This window comes from Urocitellus parryii, chromosome 9 (genome assembly GCF_045843805.1).
Source record: "Urocitellus parryii isolate mUroPar1 chromosome 9, mUroPar1.hap1, whole genome shotgun sequence".
Classification (NCBI taxonomy): Eukaryota; Metazoa; Chordata; class Mammalia; order Rodentia; family Sciuridae; genus Urocitellus; species Urocitellus parryii.
In genome coordinates this window covers 95,992,070-96,006,105 of record NC_135539.1, presented here as the reverse complement: position 1 = coordinate 96,006,105, position 14,036 = coordinate 95,992,070, and the positions used below count along the sequence as shown (strand labels likewise).

The 14,036-nt window shown below is 35.7% G+C and overlaps 1 protein-coding gene across 1 annotated transcript in view; it reads right to left on the bottom strand.

Moving 5' to 3' along the window:
• Nucleotides 1-14,036, bottom strand: part of Nvl (nuclear VCP like) — a 113,293-nt gene that overhangs the window by 84,113 nt on the left and 15,144 nt on the right. The window contains exons 3-10 of the mRNA XM_026407153.2: nt 13,561-13,613; nt 13,384-13,483; nt 8,378-8,435; nt 7,343-7,612; nt 4,155-4,287; nt 3,882-3,958; nt 3,206-3,340; nt 1,311-1,412 (exon numbers count right to left, since the gene is read on the bottom strand). Of these exons, the coding sequence (XP_026262938.2) occupies nt 1,311-1,412; nt 3,206-3,340; nt 3,882-3,958; nt 4,155-4,287; nt 7,343-7,612; nt 8,378-8,435; nt 13,384-13,483; nt 13,561-13,613 (928 nt within the window). The remainder of the gene's footprint in view (nt 1-1,310; nt 1,413-3,205; nt 3,341-3,881; nt 3,959-4,154; nt 4,288-7,342; nt 7,613-8,377; nt 8,436-13,383; nt 13,484-13,560; nt 13,614-14,036) is intronic.

Below are 14,036 nucleotides of genomic sequence, written 5' to 3'. Positions count from 1 at the left end.
TATTTATTTTTTTAATAAGCAATTTTAATATTTATTTTTTAGTTTTCAGCAGACACAACATCTTTGTTTGTATGTGGTGCTGAGGATCAAACCCGGGCCGCACACATGCCAGGCGAGCGCACTACCGCTTGAGCCACATCTCCAGCCCTACATTAAAGGTTTTAAAAGAATTTTCAAGTGGACAGTGGTGGCTTATATCTATAATCCCTGTGACTCAGGAGGCTGGAGCAGGAGGATCACAAGTTCAAAGCCAGCCTCAGCAATTTAGCAAAGTTATGAGCAACTTAGAAAGACTCTGTCTTAAAATAAAAAGGGCTGGGGATGTGGTAAAACACTCCTGGGCTTAATCTTTAGTACTAAAAAAAAGAAAGAGGGGGTGGCAAAGAAGAATTCTCTCATTTAATACTCTCAACAATACATTTAATACTCCATGAAATTAAGGTATTATTTTTCTTTTCTTTTTTTTTTTTTTTTTTTAGAGAGAGAGAGAGAATCTTAATATTTATTTTTTAGTTTTCGGCAGACACAACATCTTTGTTTGTATGTGGTGCTGAGGATCGAACCCGGGCCACACGCATGCCAGGCGAGTGCGCTACCGCTTGAGCCACATCCCCAGCCCAATTAAGGTATTATTATTACCCTATTTTACTAGTAAATAAATTGATGGTAGAGTGGTTAAAGCTCTAGTTCAATATCACATATAATAGCAAAGGACTTGAAGACATCTTCCTCACTGAAATTACAGACATATAACTACTATCCCATCTGAAAATAAAGCTTTAATAGGATGTAAATATCATCATCCAAATTTTAATAACACAAATTACACATCAGAAAAAAATCAAATCTGAAATTTCTCTCTCTGGTAAAAGAATTTTTTTTTCACAGCTTTCATATACAAATAGAGAGGAGTTTATCCTGCCATGTTTATGGCTGCTTTTATAATATAGTAATCCTAAATATAACAATTTTCATATTTCTTAGTAATTGTTTGGTATAACCAAAGTTGGGAAAGGTATGTTAATGAAAATATCATAAAGATAATATATTTTCAATACATGACTACTGGGTATGAAAGCCCAAAACTTCCCATCAATTATCTTTATTTAATTTCAGATGAAATAGATTTTTTATCCAATAGTCTGTATCATTAAATCCATTTCAAATATTTAGCCAACATGCATAACAAATTTCTAAGCTTATCAAATAATAGCCAGTGAATGAGTAACAAGTACCAGCATCAGAAAAGCAGGATCTTTAAATATAAGTTTATAAGATCTGACAATGATGTTAGTCATTAGCTGACTCACCACAGCTTGCTCAAATAAATCTCTGAGCTTCTGCTCGGACTCCCCAGAAACTCCCGACACAATCTCTGGAGCAGCTACTTTCAAAATTGGCAGGTCAAGTTCCTGTGCACAAACACATAAAAGAATAACCAAAGGCAAAGGGCTGGAGATGTGGTTCAATGGTCAAGTGCCCTCCCAACTTTTTCCTCATGTTCTCTACTTCATCAAAATCACATTTTCAAAATGACCATTTCATTTTCCTGAGGAACTTCATCTTTGTGTGTGAGCCTTATAAAAAGCACTATTGAAAAATCTATGGATTTATGCAAGCACATTAAGCAGATATTTTCTACTTGTTTTCACTTTACAGATGTCAGTATAAAACTCTTTTCTCTCTTGAATCTCAAGCCCTCCCCACCTTAGGGTTGAATCAAAACAATTGTATCTATCATTTACCTACTGGACAGGAAATAGCAAGAGCTGTAACACAGTTGCTTTCCATATATTCAGCTAGCATTCCTCTACTTGCTAACCCAGAGAACCACTTACTACTAGCCAGAAGAGGCAGACATTTTAAGAAACAGAAGAGAAACTATTGTTGTTCCATCAATATGATTGACAACAAATCTGGCAAACTTGTACTCTTTCTTCTGGCTATGAAAATTTTACTTCTTCAACAATATATTCTTTGACTCCAGTTATAACTTAGGTATCCCAATGGTCTACACAACATTCTGCACTTCTTTCTACCACTTTATAGAATTGTTACTATGTACAACATTTATTCATCTGAATAACTTTAATGTCTCTCTCATATTAAAACTAGATTTGTGATACTTATCACTATATAACAAAGTCTGCCATGCAGGAATTATACAAAAGAAATATTCAACAAAAATGAGGCAAACAATCAAGTTCCCCTCTAAAAATGATTTTGTTTCACAAAGTATAAATTTGTTAATGATTAGTATGCTATTCTATTAACTGAAGTTACCTGGATATTTTGCATTTTACTACCCAATATAGTTTCTGAAATATCTGACAGGGCTAAAATAAGATTGTTAACTTTTATTTTGCAAAGCAAGTGTCTTTCATGACCATCAGAAAGAATATTTTAATACCACAAATCATATAAGAACATGTCTCAATGGAAATTTTGAATTAAATGTACCTCTATTAAAAAAAAAAAATCAATACTATGCTTAGCTGTTCTTTTTTTGTTGTTGTTATTGGAGATTGAACTCAGAGGCACGCAAACACTGATCCACATCCTCAGCCCTATTTTTTTTAATATTAATTTTTTTAGTTGTTGACAGACCTTTATTTTATTTATTTGTATGTGGTGCTGAGAATCAAACCCAGTGCCTCACACATGTCAGGCAAGTACACTATGGCTAAGCCACAGATCCAGACTGAGCCCTATTTTTGTACATTCTATTTAGAAACAGGGTCTCACTGAGGTGCTTAGTGCCTCATCATTGCTGAGGCTGGCTTTGAACTCTGGATCCTCCTGCCTCAGTCTCCTGAGCCACTGGGATTACAGGCATGTATCACCATACCTAGCTATTTTACTGTTCTTAAGAACTATCAAGTTAAAGTGAAGAAGAAATAACTAAAGCCTAAATGACATATTTAAAAAGGGAGTTTATTTGCTTCCGACCCAACTTTTATCACATATACAATAAATATACTCACCTATCTTACATTTTAGTTTTAGTTGTAGATGGACACAATACCTTTATTTGTGTTATTATTTGGGTTCAATACCCAGTACCACCAAAAAAAGTGGGGGGGTATCATTTTTCATTGATCATATTCTCTTTCAAAGAGATACCAGGCCTGGCTGAAGTTGATCAAAGAGGAAAAAACAAATAATAACAAAAACAGCAAAAGCAAACGAGTGTCAGAAACCTCACCCCAGCAATTGCATGTGCAAGCAATGTCTTTCCACAGCCTGGTGGTCCATGAAGAAGAACTCCACGTGGGGGCACAACACCCAAGTGCTGGTACACTTCTGGATGACGCATGTGAATGAGCATCTTGCAGACTTCCTAGCAGGGAAAAAGAACAAAAGATGTCTTCTTCTGCCCAAGACAGAAAGAATCAAAGTACAACGAAATATCATAGTCTTCAGACCAGCAAAATACAGTAGGTAAGAGTACAAGTTTTAGGTCTTTACATTTGAATCCTGGCTCTGATAGATACTGCATGACTTCAGCAATGGCCTCTTGGGCCACTATTTCCTAAGCTTTAAAAATACCTACCTTTAAGATATAACAAAAAGAAATTAGCATAGTAACTGGAAAAGAGAAGACACTAAAACAATAAACCTAATTATTAGTACTATTAAAAAATATTATTTATAAAGCATGACTCTTATGTACAATCTAATTTTAAAAGGTGAAAAGAAAAAGGATAGTGTGCTTCATTTCTCCCTCAATACCCTAAAAGGTGTAAGCCATGTCTGCCATTCTTACCTTCCCAATCTCCTTTTCTATTCCCAGTTCATATCAGAAACAAAGAAGTAGGCTTTGTTTGTATAAGTAATTAGTAATATACCCACTTGAGGTAAAATTCTGAATTTGACCTAACTTTTAATGTAGTATCATTGCCTCCAACATCTTCAAACTTCACACTGGATATCTGCAGTTCTAGCGCCCTGGCTTTGGCTGGTAAACAAAAAGAGAGGAGATGAAAAGGTTAATGATTGAATATAAACTAATAATTAAAGGTCAATTAGACAAATATTTTCCAATAAGTGTTTCTGTACACAGAAAGTCTCCTAAGCAAAACAGCTTGGGGAGAAGAGTGATGACTCTCTCAAAGCAAACATAACTTCTGCTACCCACAAGATATGCATTTCACCTTTCTTTTGCAGGACAGCTTCTATTTCTCCATCCACTTCCTGAAGATCTTCCTTCTTTCTTTTGTTTCCTTTGCCTTTTAGCCTACCCTTCCTTTTATTATCACTCTCCAGAAAAGAAGACTCTTTTGAATCCTAGAGAGAAAATAAATTCAAATATGCCACACTTTCAATCACAATGCATATATATAATTTTTTTGTGAGAAGGGATTTAAGGCTAGTGGTAGCTTGGTGGTACAACACTTGCCTAGCATGAGCAGGGCTCTGTGTTTGATTCCCAGGACCACAAAAAAGTCCATTCCTGCCTTCATGATGTAGTACTTTTCTGTTAATGATTCCCAATCTCACTGCTTAAGGATGCTATCTGTTGGTGATGGCCTAAATCTTTCCCATAACCTTACAGATAGGTTTAAATCCTAACATTGGAAAACCTTCTTTCCATATTCTTTTAATTACATTTAATCTCTTCCTTACATTCCCAGAATATGGTGTTTGTAACTATATTACAGGCTACCATAATCAGTTTTGTATTTGAGTGATTAATTTGTCTATGACTTGTTCCTGAATTGTGAGCTCCTTGTTTTGACACTAAAATCATCTTTTATTCTCACTGAGTCTCCTTATAGTTGTAAGCCATGTCTGCCATTCTTACCTTCCCCAAAAAGTCCATTCCTGCCTTCATGATGTAGCATTGATTCATCCATCAATGGATAAAGTGAAGACATTTGGAAAAGGCACATTAATAAGTCAAAGTGAAATGTTTTCCCAAAATCAGTGGCTGTGTGTTTGGAAACCAATTAATGCAACACTGTCCAAAAGAAATATAAAGCAAGCCACATACATAATTTTATATAATTTAGTAGCCACATTAAAAATGGAGCTAGGTGGGGCAGTGCATGCCTGTAATCCCAGTGACTCACGAGGCTGAGGCAAGACAACTGACTGCAAGTTTGAAGCCATCCCTGGCAACTTAGTGATACCCTGTCTCAAAATTATATAAAGGAAAATAGAACTATATCAAATTCACTTAATAATCTTTTTTTTTTTGGGGGGGGGGTGCTAAGGATGGAACCCAAGGCCTTGTACATACAAAGCACTGGCTCTATCACTGAGCTATACCCTCAGACAATAATCTATTTTATTTAACTCAGTATATACCAAATAATCTCATTTCAACACAGACTTAACATAAAAAATTATTAATGAGATGTTTTACATTCTGTTTTATAGTAAGCAACAAAATATAATGTGTACTTTTATGGCACATCTCAACTTTTGACACTAAATTTTCATAGGAAACACTTGATTTGTACTTTATAAAATTTACCCCTAAAATAGATTGAAATACCTACATTGTTTCAAAAATATTTAGAGACTTCCCAAAAATCAAATTAACTATAATTTTAACTTTAGATTTACATTTAAATTAAAAATTCACTTCCTCATTTGCACTAGTCATGCCTCAAGGTCTCAATAGCCACATGTGGCTACTAGTACTACTTATACACCCAGTCACTGTATCATGGGATAGTTACTTTAAACCCTCTCTCATTCTACTATGCTTTAAAATAATCATTAAGAAAGGAAGAAAGGGAGCTGGGGTTGTAGCTCAGTGGTAGAGCACCTGCATCACATGAGTGAGACACTGGGTTCAATCCTCAGCACCACATAAAAAGTAAATAAATAAAAAAGAAAGGAAGAAAGGTACCCAATGTGTTCATTTTGTGATAATTATGCTTTTTTTAAGTTTCGTTTTAAAACTTTTTAAAAAAATATCTGCCTACCAGATGCAGTGGCACATGCTTCTAATCCCAGCCACTGAAAAGGTTAAGGCAGCAGGATCTCAAGTTCAAGACCAGCCTGGGCAACTTAGCATGACCCTGCCTCAAAATAAAAAATAAAAAGGGCTAGATATGTAGTTCAGTGGTAGAGTGCCTATGGATTAAGACAGAAATAAACATGAACAAACAAACAAACAAAAAAAACAAAAATAAAATAAAGGCACCTGCCTAGTCTACATATTTTCACATACATCTATTTATTAGGATTTAAGGTGTTATCCTGAACTGAACATAAATCACATTGCTGTTTCAGCAGCAATCATCCCTTCTTCCTAAATTTATCACCTGTGCAACACATAACCAAAACACTTATTTTTAAACTCTCACTAGTAAATGTATGTTGGGAAGTTCATTTGGCACTACTAATTCAATAAACTGACTGGCTATCATATGATAGACATAATTTAGCCAAGGGCGCAGTACTAAACAAAACAAAGTCCTTGCTCTCCAGGAACTTATATTCTAGTGAAGGAAAACAAAAGGATGAGTTACGAAAAAAAAAAAAAATCACACAAGCTAAAATGACTTTGACTTTGGGTAGTTAGTAAGTAAGTAAATAAACAAATAAATAAATGGAGTAGGAAACAGAGTACCTAACAATGAGCTATCTCCTGTGTGAAAAAAGACCTCTCTACAAAGATTACATGAGAAAAGAGATGTGAAGAAGTGATGAAGTGAACCATAGAAATCTGAAAGTGTTTGATAGAAAGTTCAAATGCTAAGATGACTTAGTGTGCTATAGAACCAATAAGAGGTCACTGTTGCCAAAGTAAAGCAGGGAAGTGAGGGAAGACAATGGTAGAAAATGAGATTAAGAGACAGCAGGACATCCCAATACAGGGCTTTATTTTGGGGTTTGAGACTAAAAGAAGCAACTGAAGGGTTGTAAAAGAAAAGGGCAATGACCTGACTTTTTTTTTTTTTTTTTTTTTTAATATTTATTGTTTAGTTCTCGGCGGACACAACATCTTTTGTTGGTATGTGGTGCTGAGGATCGAACCCGGGCCGCACGCATGCCAGGCGAGCGCGCTACCGCTTGAGCCACATCCCCAGCCCCCAATGACCTGACTTAACTCAAAGAAGGTATCTCTGCGTGAAGAATAAACCAAGGTGAACAAGAATGGATGGATTTCAGTTGCCTGTGCAATATATAACCAAAGCATTTATTTCAATACTTAAGGCAAGAAAGAGGCTCAGGCTAAGAGGGCAATGACAGCAGTAGTGCAAAGTATACTCCGTGCATTACAAAGTCCTAAGACCCATAAAACACAAGTGTCTCCTTAATAATTCAATGAAAAGACTGTAACATATTCAACTACATAGGGCTAAAAAGTTCACTATGAAAATACCTGGATATCAGATACTGGCTTCTTATGGTTACTTTTATTATCTGATAGGTCCAAGAAAAAGCTGTCTCTTTTTCCATATGGGGTTTTATCAATAAACCATCCTCCCTCAGATTCTCTTGCAGGAGTCTTCAAAGGAATGGAACTTGTTTTAGTTAGTCGTGGTGCTGAAGTAGTAGTTTCTCTTTGCTCCACCTCCGGAGTATTTGAGACAGAATCAGGATTTCCTTTCCGATATAAAGAGAGCAGCGAACTGTTCATGTGATTTGCTGACTGGCAGAAACATGATTTTACCATTAATTACTCAGGTATTCATGAAAAGTTCCATTAACCATACTAATAAGGTTTCTACATTTTGCTTTCACCAACTTCTGATATTTATAGTCAGAATATATGGGTGTTCACAATAAGATGATTCACAAACAAGCATTTAATATTCAAAAATATGTACACCCACCACCACTCCAAGTTAATGGAGGGCCAGTTCATAATTGATGATTAAATAAAATAAGCATGGTTACTTTTAAAAATATAACAGAACCAAGTATGGAAATGAACAGGTAGTCACTGGGAGTCACTACTATTCCATCAATTCAAAGAAAGATCAAATATAATTGTGTGTCATCATTACTTGGTTAATATATCCAAAAACTGATTTATCAAGGGAAAAAACAGAAGGCAAATTATGAGTAACTTGATGTATTACCTTCATATCTCCTTAGTCAAGCCCATTCATTGGTAAATCCTAGACAGAAAATATATTCTTTGCTCCAATTTTATGATTAATTCTCTTTCTATCTGTTTGCCCTTATTTCTGGCTACTCCCTTCTTTTTCTCTTTATAACTAACCATAAACACAAACACTGATAGGATGGGTTAATCCATCATCAACAGAATATGTAGCAAGTATTCTATTATTTATTGATAAAAATGTCCAAAATCTCTTTTTCCACTTTTTTAATCATTATTTTTTCCTTAAAAAGTCTCACAATTTTAAGGAAAAAGAATCACAGTGAGTCTATTAAATGTCTGGCTTACCTGTGGATCTGGGTAATCTTCCACAATTGAATCATCCTCAGAATAGCTTTCAGTATACCTCAGAAAAAAGAGGGAAAATGTTTTAAATGCTTTTCTCCTAAAAAATTACTACCCAAAGCAAGTTAAATATACTATGATAACATATTATGGTGGTAAAGAGTTCAAGTTTATGGGCTGGGTTGCGGCTCAGTGGTAGAGCACTTGCCTAGCATGCATGAGACACTGGGTTCAATCCTCAGTATCACATTAAAAAAAAAAGGGGGGGCTGGGATGTGGCTCAAGCAGTAACGTGTTCTCCTGGCATGCATGGGGCGCTGGGTTCGATCCTCAGCACCACATAAAAATAAAATAAAGTTGTTTTGTCTGCCAAAAACTGAAAAATAAATATTAAAGAAAAAAAACCTAAATAAACAAAATAAAGGTATTGTGTCCATCTATAACTAAAAAAAAAAAATTAAAAAAAAAGAGTTCAAGTTTTAAAATCAGAGAAACTGGGATACAAAAATCTAGAATAACCAGTTAGTGACTATATGTACCTAAAGTCTCTGAGGATCAGTTTATCTATAAAATAATAAATAACATCCATCTCAAAGTTCTTAGTACATAGTAAAGGCTAAATAAATTGCAGTTATCTTTATTCCAGTAACAAATAAAAGTGAAATACAAATTCCCATCAGACCCAAGGGCCTCTTTTAAGAATACCAAACTCAGCAAGCTAATTAAGCACTTTGAATAACAAATTCACAATTCAAGCCCTGTAACCAATTGCAACTTTGTGTTTGTTCAGAAGGGAAGTCTTGAAGAAATTTTTCATATAATATATCAAACTAGTTTAGCTCCTAATAACTACAAACTGAGAATATAGTCTCAGTCCATTATAACTGAAAATTGATATCTAACAGTTTCTGCTTCTATTTAATGGTTTCTCTTTTTTAAAATATTTTTAGTTGCAGATGGACACAATACCTTTATTTTATTCATTTATTTTTATGTGGTGCTCAGGATCGAACTCAGTGCCTCACATATGCTAGGCAAGCGCTCTACCACTGAGCTATAACCCCAGAATGGTATGGTTTCTTCTCTTCTCTCTTTCTCTCCTTTCTCTCTCTCTCTCTCTCTTTCTCTCTCTCCCTTCCTTCCTTCCTTCCTTCCTTTCTTTTTTTTTTTTTTTTAGTTGTAGTTGGACACAGTACCTCTATTTTGTTTATTTTTATGTGGTGCTGAGGATGGAACCCAGGCGCTACACGTGGGAGGCAAGTGCTCTACTGCTGAGCCACAACGCCAGCTTCCTCAGCATGGTTTCTTTAGATGATATTTAAATTAACAAAAAGACTATTCCTACTGGGCATGGTGGCCACATCTGTAATTCCAGTGACTATGAAGGCCGAAATGCGAGGATTGCAAGTTTAAAGCCAAGCTCAGCAACTCAGGAAGACCCTCAGCAACTTAGTGAGACCCTAATAAAAACAAAAAGGTCTGGGGATGTAGTCCAATGGTAAAGTGCCCCTGGATTCATTCCCTAGTACCAAAAGAAAAGGAGTTCAGAGCCAGCCTCAGCGACTTGGCAAGGCCCTAATCAACTCAATGAAATCCTGTCCTTAAATAAATACAAAAAAGGGCTGGGAATGTGGCTCAGTGGTTGAGTGCATCTGGGTTCAATCCCTGGTACCAAAAAAATAAGGCTGAGTGGTAAAGTGTTTGCCTAGCATGCACAAGGCTGTAGGTGGTATTTCCAGCACCAAGAAAAGAGAGAATAAGAATAAACTGCAAAACATTATACCAATAAATTCCACACTTCAGATGAAAGGACAAATTTATTTAAAAACACAACTCAAAGGGTATGGTAGTGCCTGCCATTATCTCAGCTACTTGGGAGGTTGAAGTGAGAGGACTGCAAGTGTTAGGTTAGCCTCAGCAATTTAGTGAGACCCCGTCTCGCAATAAAAAATAAAAAGGCCTGGGGATATAGCTCAGTGGTAGAACATTTCTGGGTTCAATCCCCAATACCACTCAAAAAAAAAAAAATCATCAAAATTGACATTTAAGAAAAAAAAGGTGGCTGGGGTTGTGGCTCAGCGGTAGAGCACTCAGCAAGCACGTGCGAGGCACTGGGTTTGATCCTTAGCACCACATAAAAATAAATAAATAAAATAAAGGTATTGTGTCCAACCACGACTAAGAAAAAATTTTTTTAATATTTTTAATGTAAATTTTTAAAAATTTATAAGACAGCAGAATGCACTGCAATTCTTATTACATATATAGAGCACAATTTTTCATATCTCTGGTTGTATACATAGTATACTCACACCAATTCGTGTCTTCATACCTGTACTTTGGATAATACTGTCCATCACATTCCACCATCATTTCTAATCCCCCACCACCTCCCTTTCCCTCCAACCTCTCTGCCCCATCTAGAGTTGTCTCCCATGTTCCCCCTCCTTATCCCACTGTGAATCAGCCTCCTTATATCAGAGAAAACATTCAGTATTTGGTTTTTGGGGATTGGCTAACTTTACTTAGCATTATCTTCTCTAACTCCATCTATTTACCTGCAAATGCCATGATTTTATTTTCTTTTACTGCTGAGTAATATTCCATTGTGTGTGTGTGTGTGTGTGTGTGTATATATATATATATATATATATATCCCACATTTTAATCCATTCATCTATTGAAGGACATTTAGGTTGGTCCCACAGTTTAGCTATTGTGAATTGTGCTGCTATAAACACTGATGTGGCTGTGTCCCTGTAGTATGTTGTTTTTAAGTCCTTTGGGTATAGACCGAGGAGAGGGATAGTTGGGTCAAATGGTGGTTCCATTCCCAATATTCGAAGAAAACTCCATAATGCTTTCCATATTGGCTGTACCAATTTACAGTTCCACCATCAGTGTATGAGTGTACCTTTTTCCCCACATCCTCACCAACACTTATTGTTGTTTGTATGCATAATAGCTGCCATTCTGACTGGAGTGAGTGAAATCTTAGAGTGGTTTTGATTTGCATTTCTCTAATTACTAGTGGTGATGAAAAAAAGTCACCAAAATTGACATTTAAGAGGAAAAGGGGTCTGGGGTTGTGGCTCAGCAATAGGGCATTCATCTAGCACATGCGAGGCACTGGGTTTGATCCTTAGCACCACATAAAAATAAATAAGTAAAATAAAGGTACTGTGTCCAACCACAACTAAGAAAAAAAATTTTATAATAAAAAAAAGAATAAGATTTGAGAAACCATATCTATTAAAATTTATAAAAATTCTTCATAAAAGGAAAACTCTAAGCCTAGATGAATTCTAACATTCAAGAAAATAATTTTCATAGTTCTTTTTCATAAAACTGAGAACAACAGAACAGTTTCCAATTAATATCATGCACAGACAGGAAACAAATCAGTAGCTGCTTGGAAAAAGGAATGGAAGGAAAAGTGAATTATAAATGAGGAGCCAGAAAACTTTTGAAGTTGATGGGAAATTTTGGCATCTTGCTTATGGTGATGGTTTAGTGAGACAGACATATGTCAAAACAAAAAACACTTTTAAAATATACAGCTTATTCTATCTCAATGATAACTTAAATTACTTTAAAGCCCTCAACATTATTTCTTCCTTCTTTTTATTTATTTATTGATTGATTGCAGTAAAGGGGTTTGAACTCAGGGGCCACACTAAAACTGAGCAACAAGCTGGGCATGGTGGTGCACAACTATAATCCCAACAGCATGGGAAGCTGAGGCAGGAAGATTGTAAAAGCCAGGTCCTAAGCAACTCAGTGAGACCTGTCTCTAAATAAAATACAAAATAAGGCTGGGGATGTGGCTTAGTGATCAAGTGTCCCTAAGTTCAATTCCAGGTACCCAAAAAAATATAAAAACAAACAAACAACAATAACAAAAAAATTGGGCAACATCCCCAGACCTTTTCTTACTTTATTTTGAGATAGGGTCTGGCTAAGCTGCCCAGGCTGATCTTGAACTAGGCAATCCTCCTACTTCAGCCTTCTAAGTCACTGGAATCATAAGCATACCCACATGCATGGCCTTGACATTATTTCTTAAGCGATAAAATTAACTGACAACTTTTAATATATCTGGCATTATATTTGGGCAGAGAAAAGCAAAAGTAACAAAAGACAGCTCTGTTGATAATGCTAAAAGGTACCCAAATAATTTGAATGCAATACGATATACTAATGATTATAATAAGTATCTATAACCAGGAGATAAGGAAACACTAAACAGTGTTTAAGAACGCCAGGCATGGTGGCACACAACTGTAATCCCAGAAACTTGGGAGGCCAAGACAGAAAAATCACAAGGATAGCCTGGGCAACTTAATAAGACCCTATCACAGAATTTAAAAAATAAATAAAAAGGGCTATGGGTGTAGATCAGTGATAAAGTACCCCTGGGTTCAATCTCTAGAACCCTCCCAAAAAAGAGTGTTTTAAGAACATCTTGCTGGGTATGGTGGCACACACCTATAATCCCAGCAACTTGGGAGGCTGAGGCAGGAGAATCGTGAGTTCCAAGCCAGCAAAAGCGAGGCGCTAAGCAACTCTCTGTCTCTAAATAAAAATACAAAATAGGGCTGGGAATGTGGCTCAGTGGTCAAAGCCAGGATTTCACATATGTTAGGCAAGTGCTCTACCACAAAGCTACATCCCCAGTCTCCCTTATAAAGATGATAAGACAGACTTGACAAATTGCCATGGCTAGCCTCAAACTTGTGATCCTCCTTCCCAACCTTCAGAATAGCTGGGATTACAGTTGTGTACCATTGCACTTAGCTTCAACTGACTCTTCAAGCTGAGTAGGAACTTATGAAAGGAAAATGAATACCACACAGAAAATCACCCTAAAAAAGCACAAAGAAGATATGTGAAGTCTTTGGGGAGCTGTAAGCATCCAATAAAACTAGAAGACAAGGTATGAAGAGATAAGTATTATGCAGGGCCAGATTATTCAGGGGGAAAAAAATCCTCCATTTTATAATACATACTCATTATCCTCTTCACCTTGCCTTGCTCTTTTTGCCAGATGTTCATCTTCGAATTCTGCCAGATTCTTCACTTCTTTCTCACTACTAATTATGCTGAATACTGAAAGAAAAAAAAAATGGCATTAGCCAAAACAGTTCTATTAACTATTGATTTAGCTCTAACAAGAAAAGACTCACCTTTTTCTACCTGAATCCTAAAAGCATTTCTTTTTCTTCGACCATAATCTATACTAAAAAAAAAAAAAAAGTTTAGTAAAGTGGTCTCCATCAATATTTTTTTCATTAAGCTCAATCTAAATGGTCACATGATTTTTCATAAATATTTAATCATGCCACTCTTCACATTGCCATGAACCAATTTTTAAAGAATTTTTAAGTTCATATTTATACACTGCATTCTCTCAGTATTATTCTGTACTTAACTAGTTGATTTTCTTTGAATATTTTTAGTTTGCGATTTCAAATATCCCAAAATTTTGAAAGAACGTAATGAATATCCATATAATCTTTACCTAAAGTAAATCTTCACTTTGCTACATTTACTTTATTTCTCTCTGCACTAACAGAATCATTTGAAAATTAGTTACCGGCATTTCACCTAAAAAATCAGCATGCCTCTTTGTAAAAAGAGGATATTTAACTATATAACCATA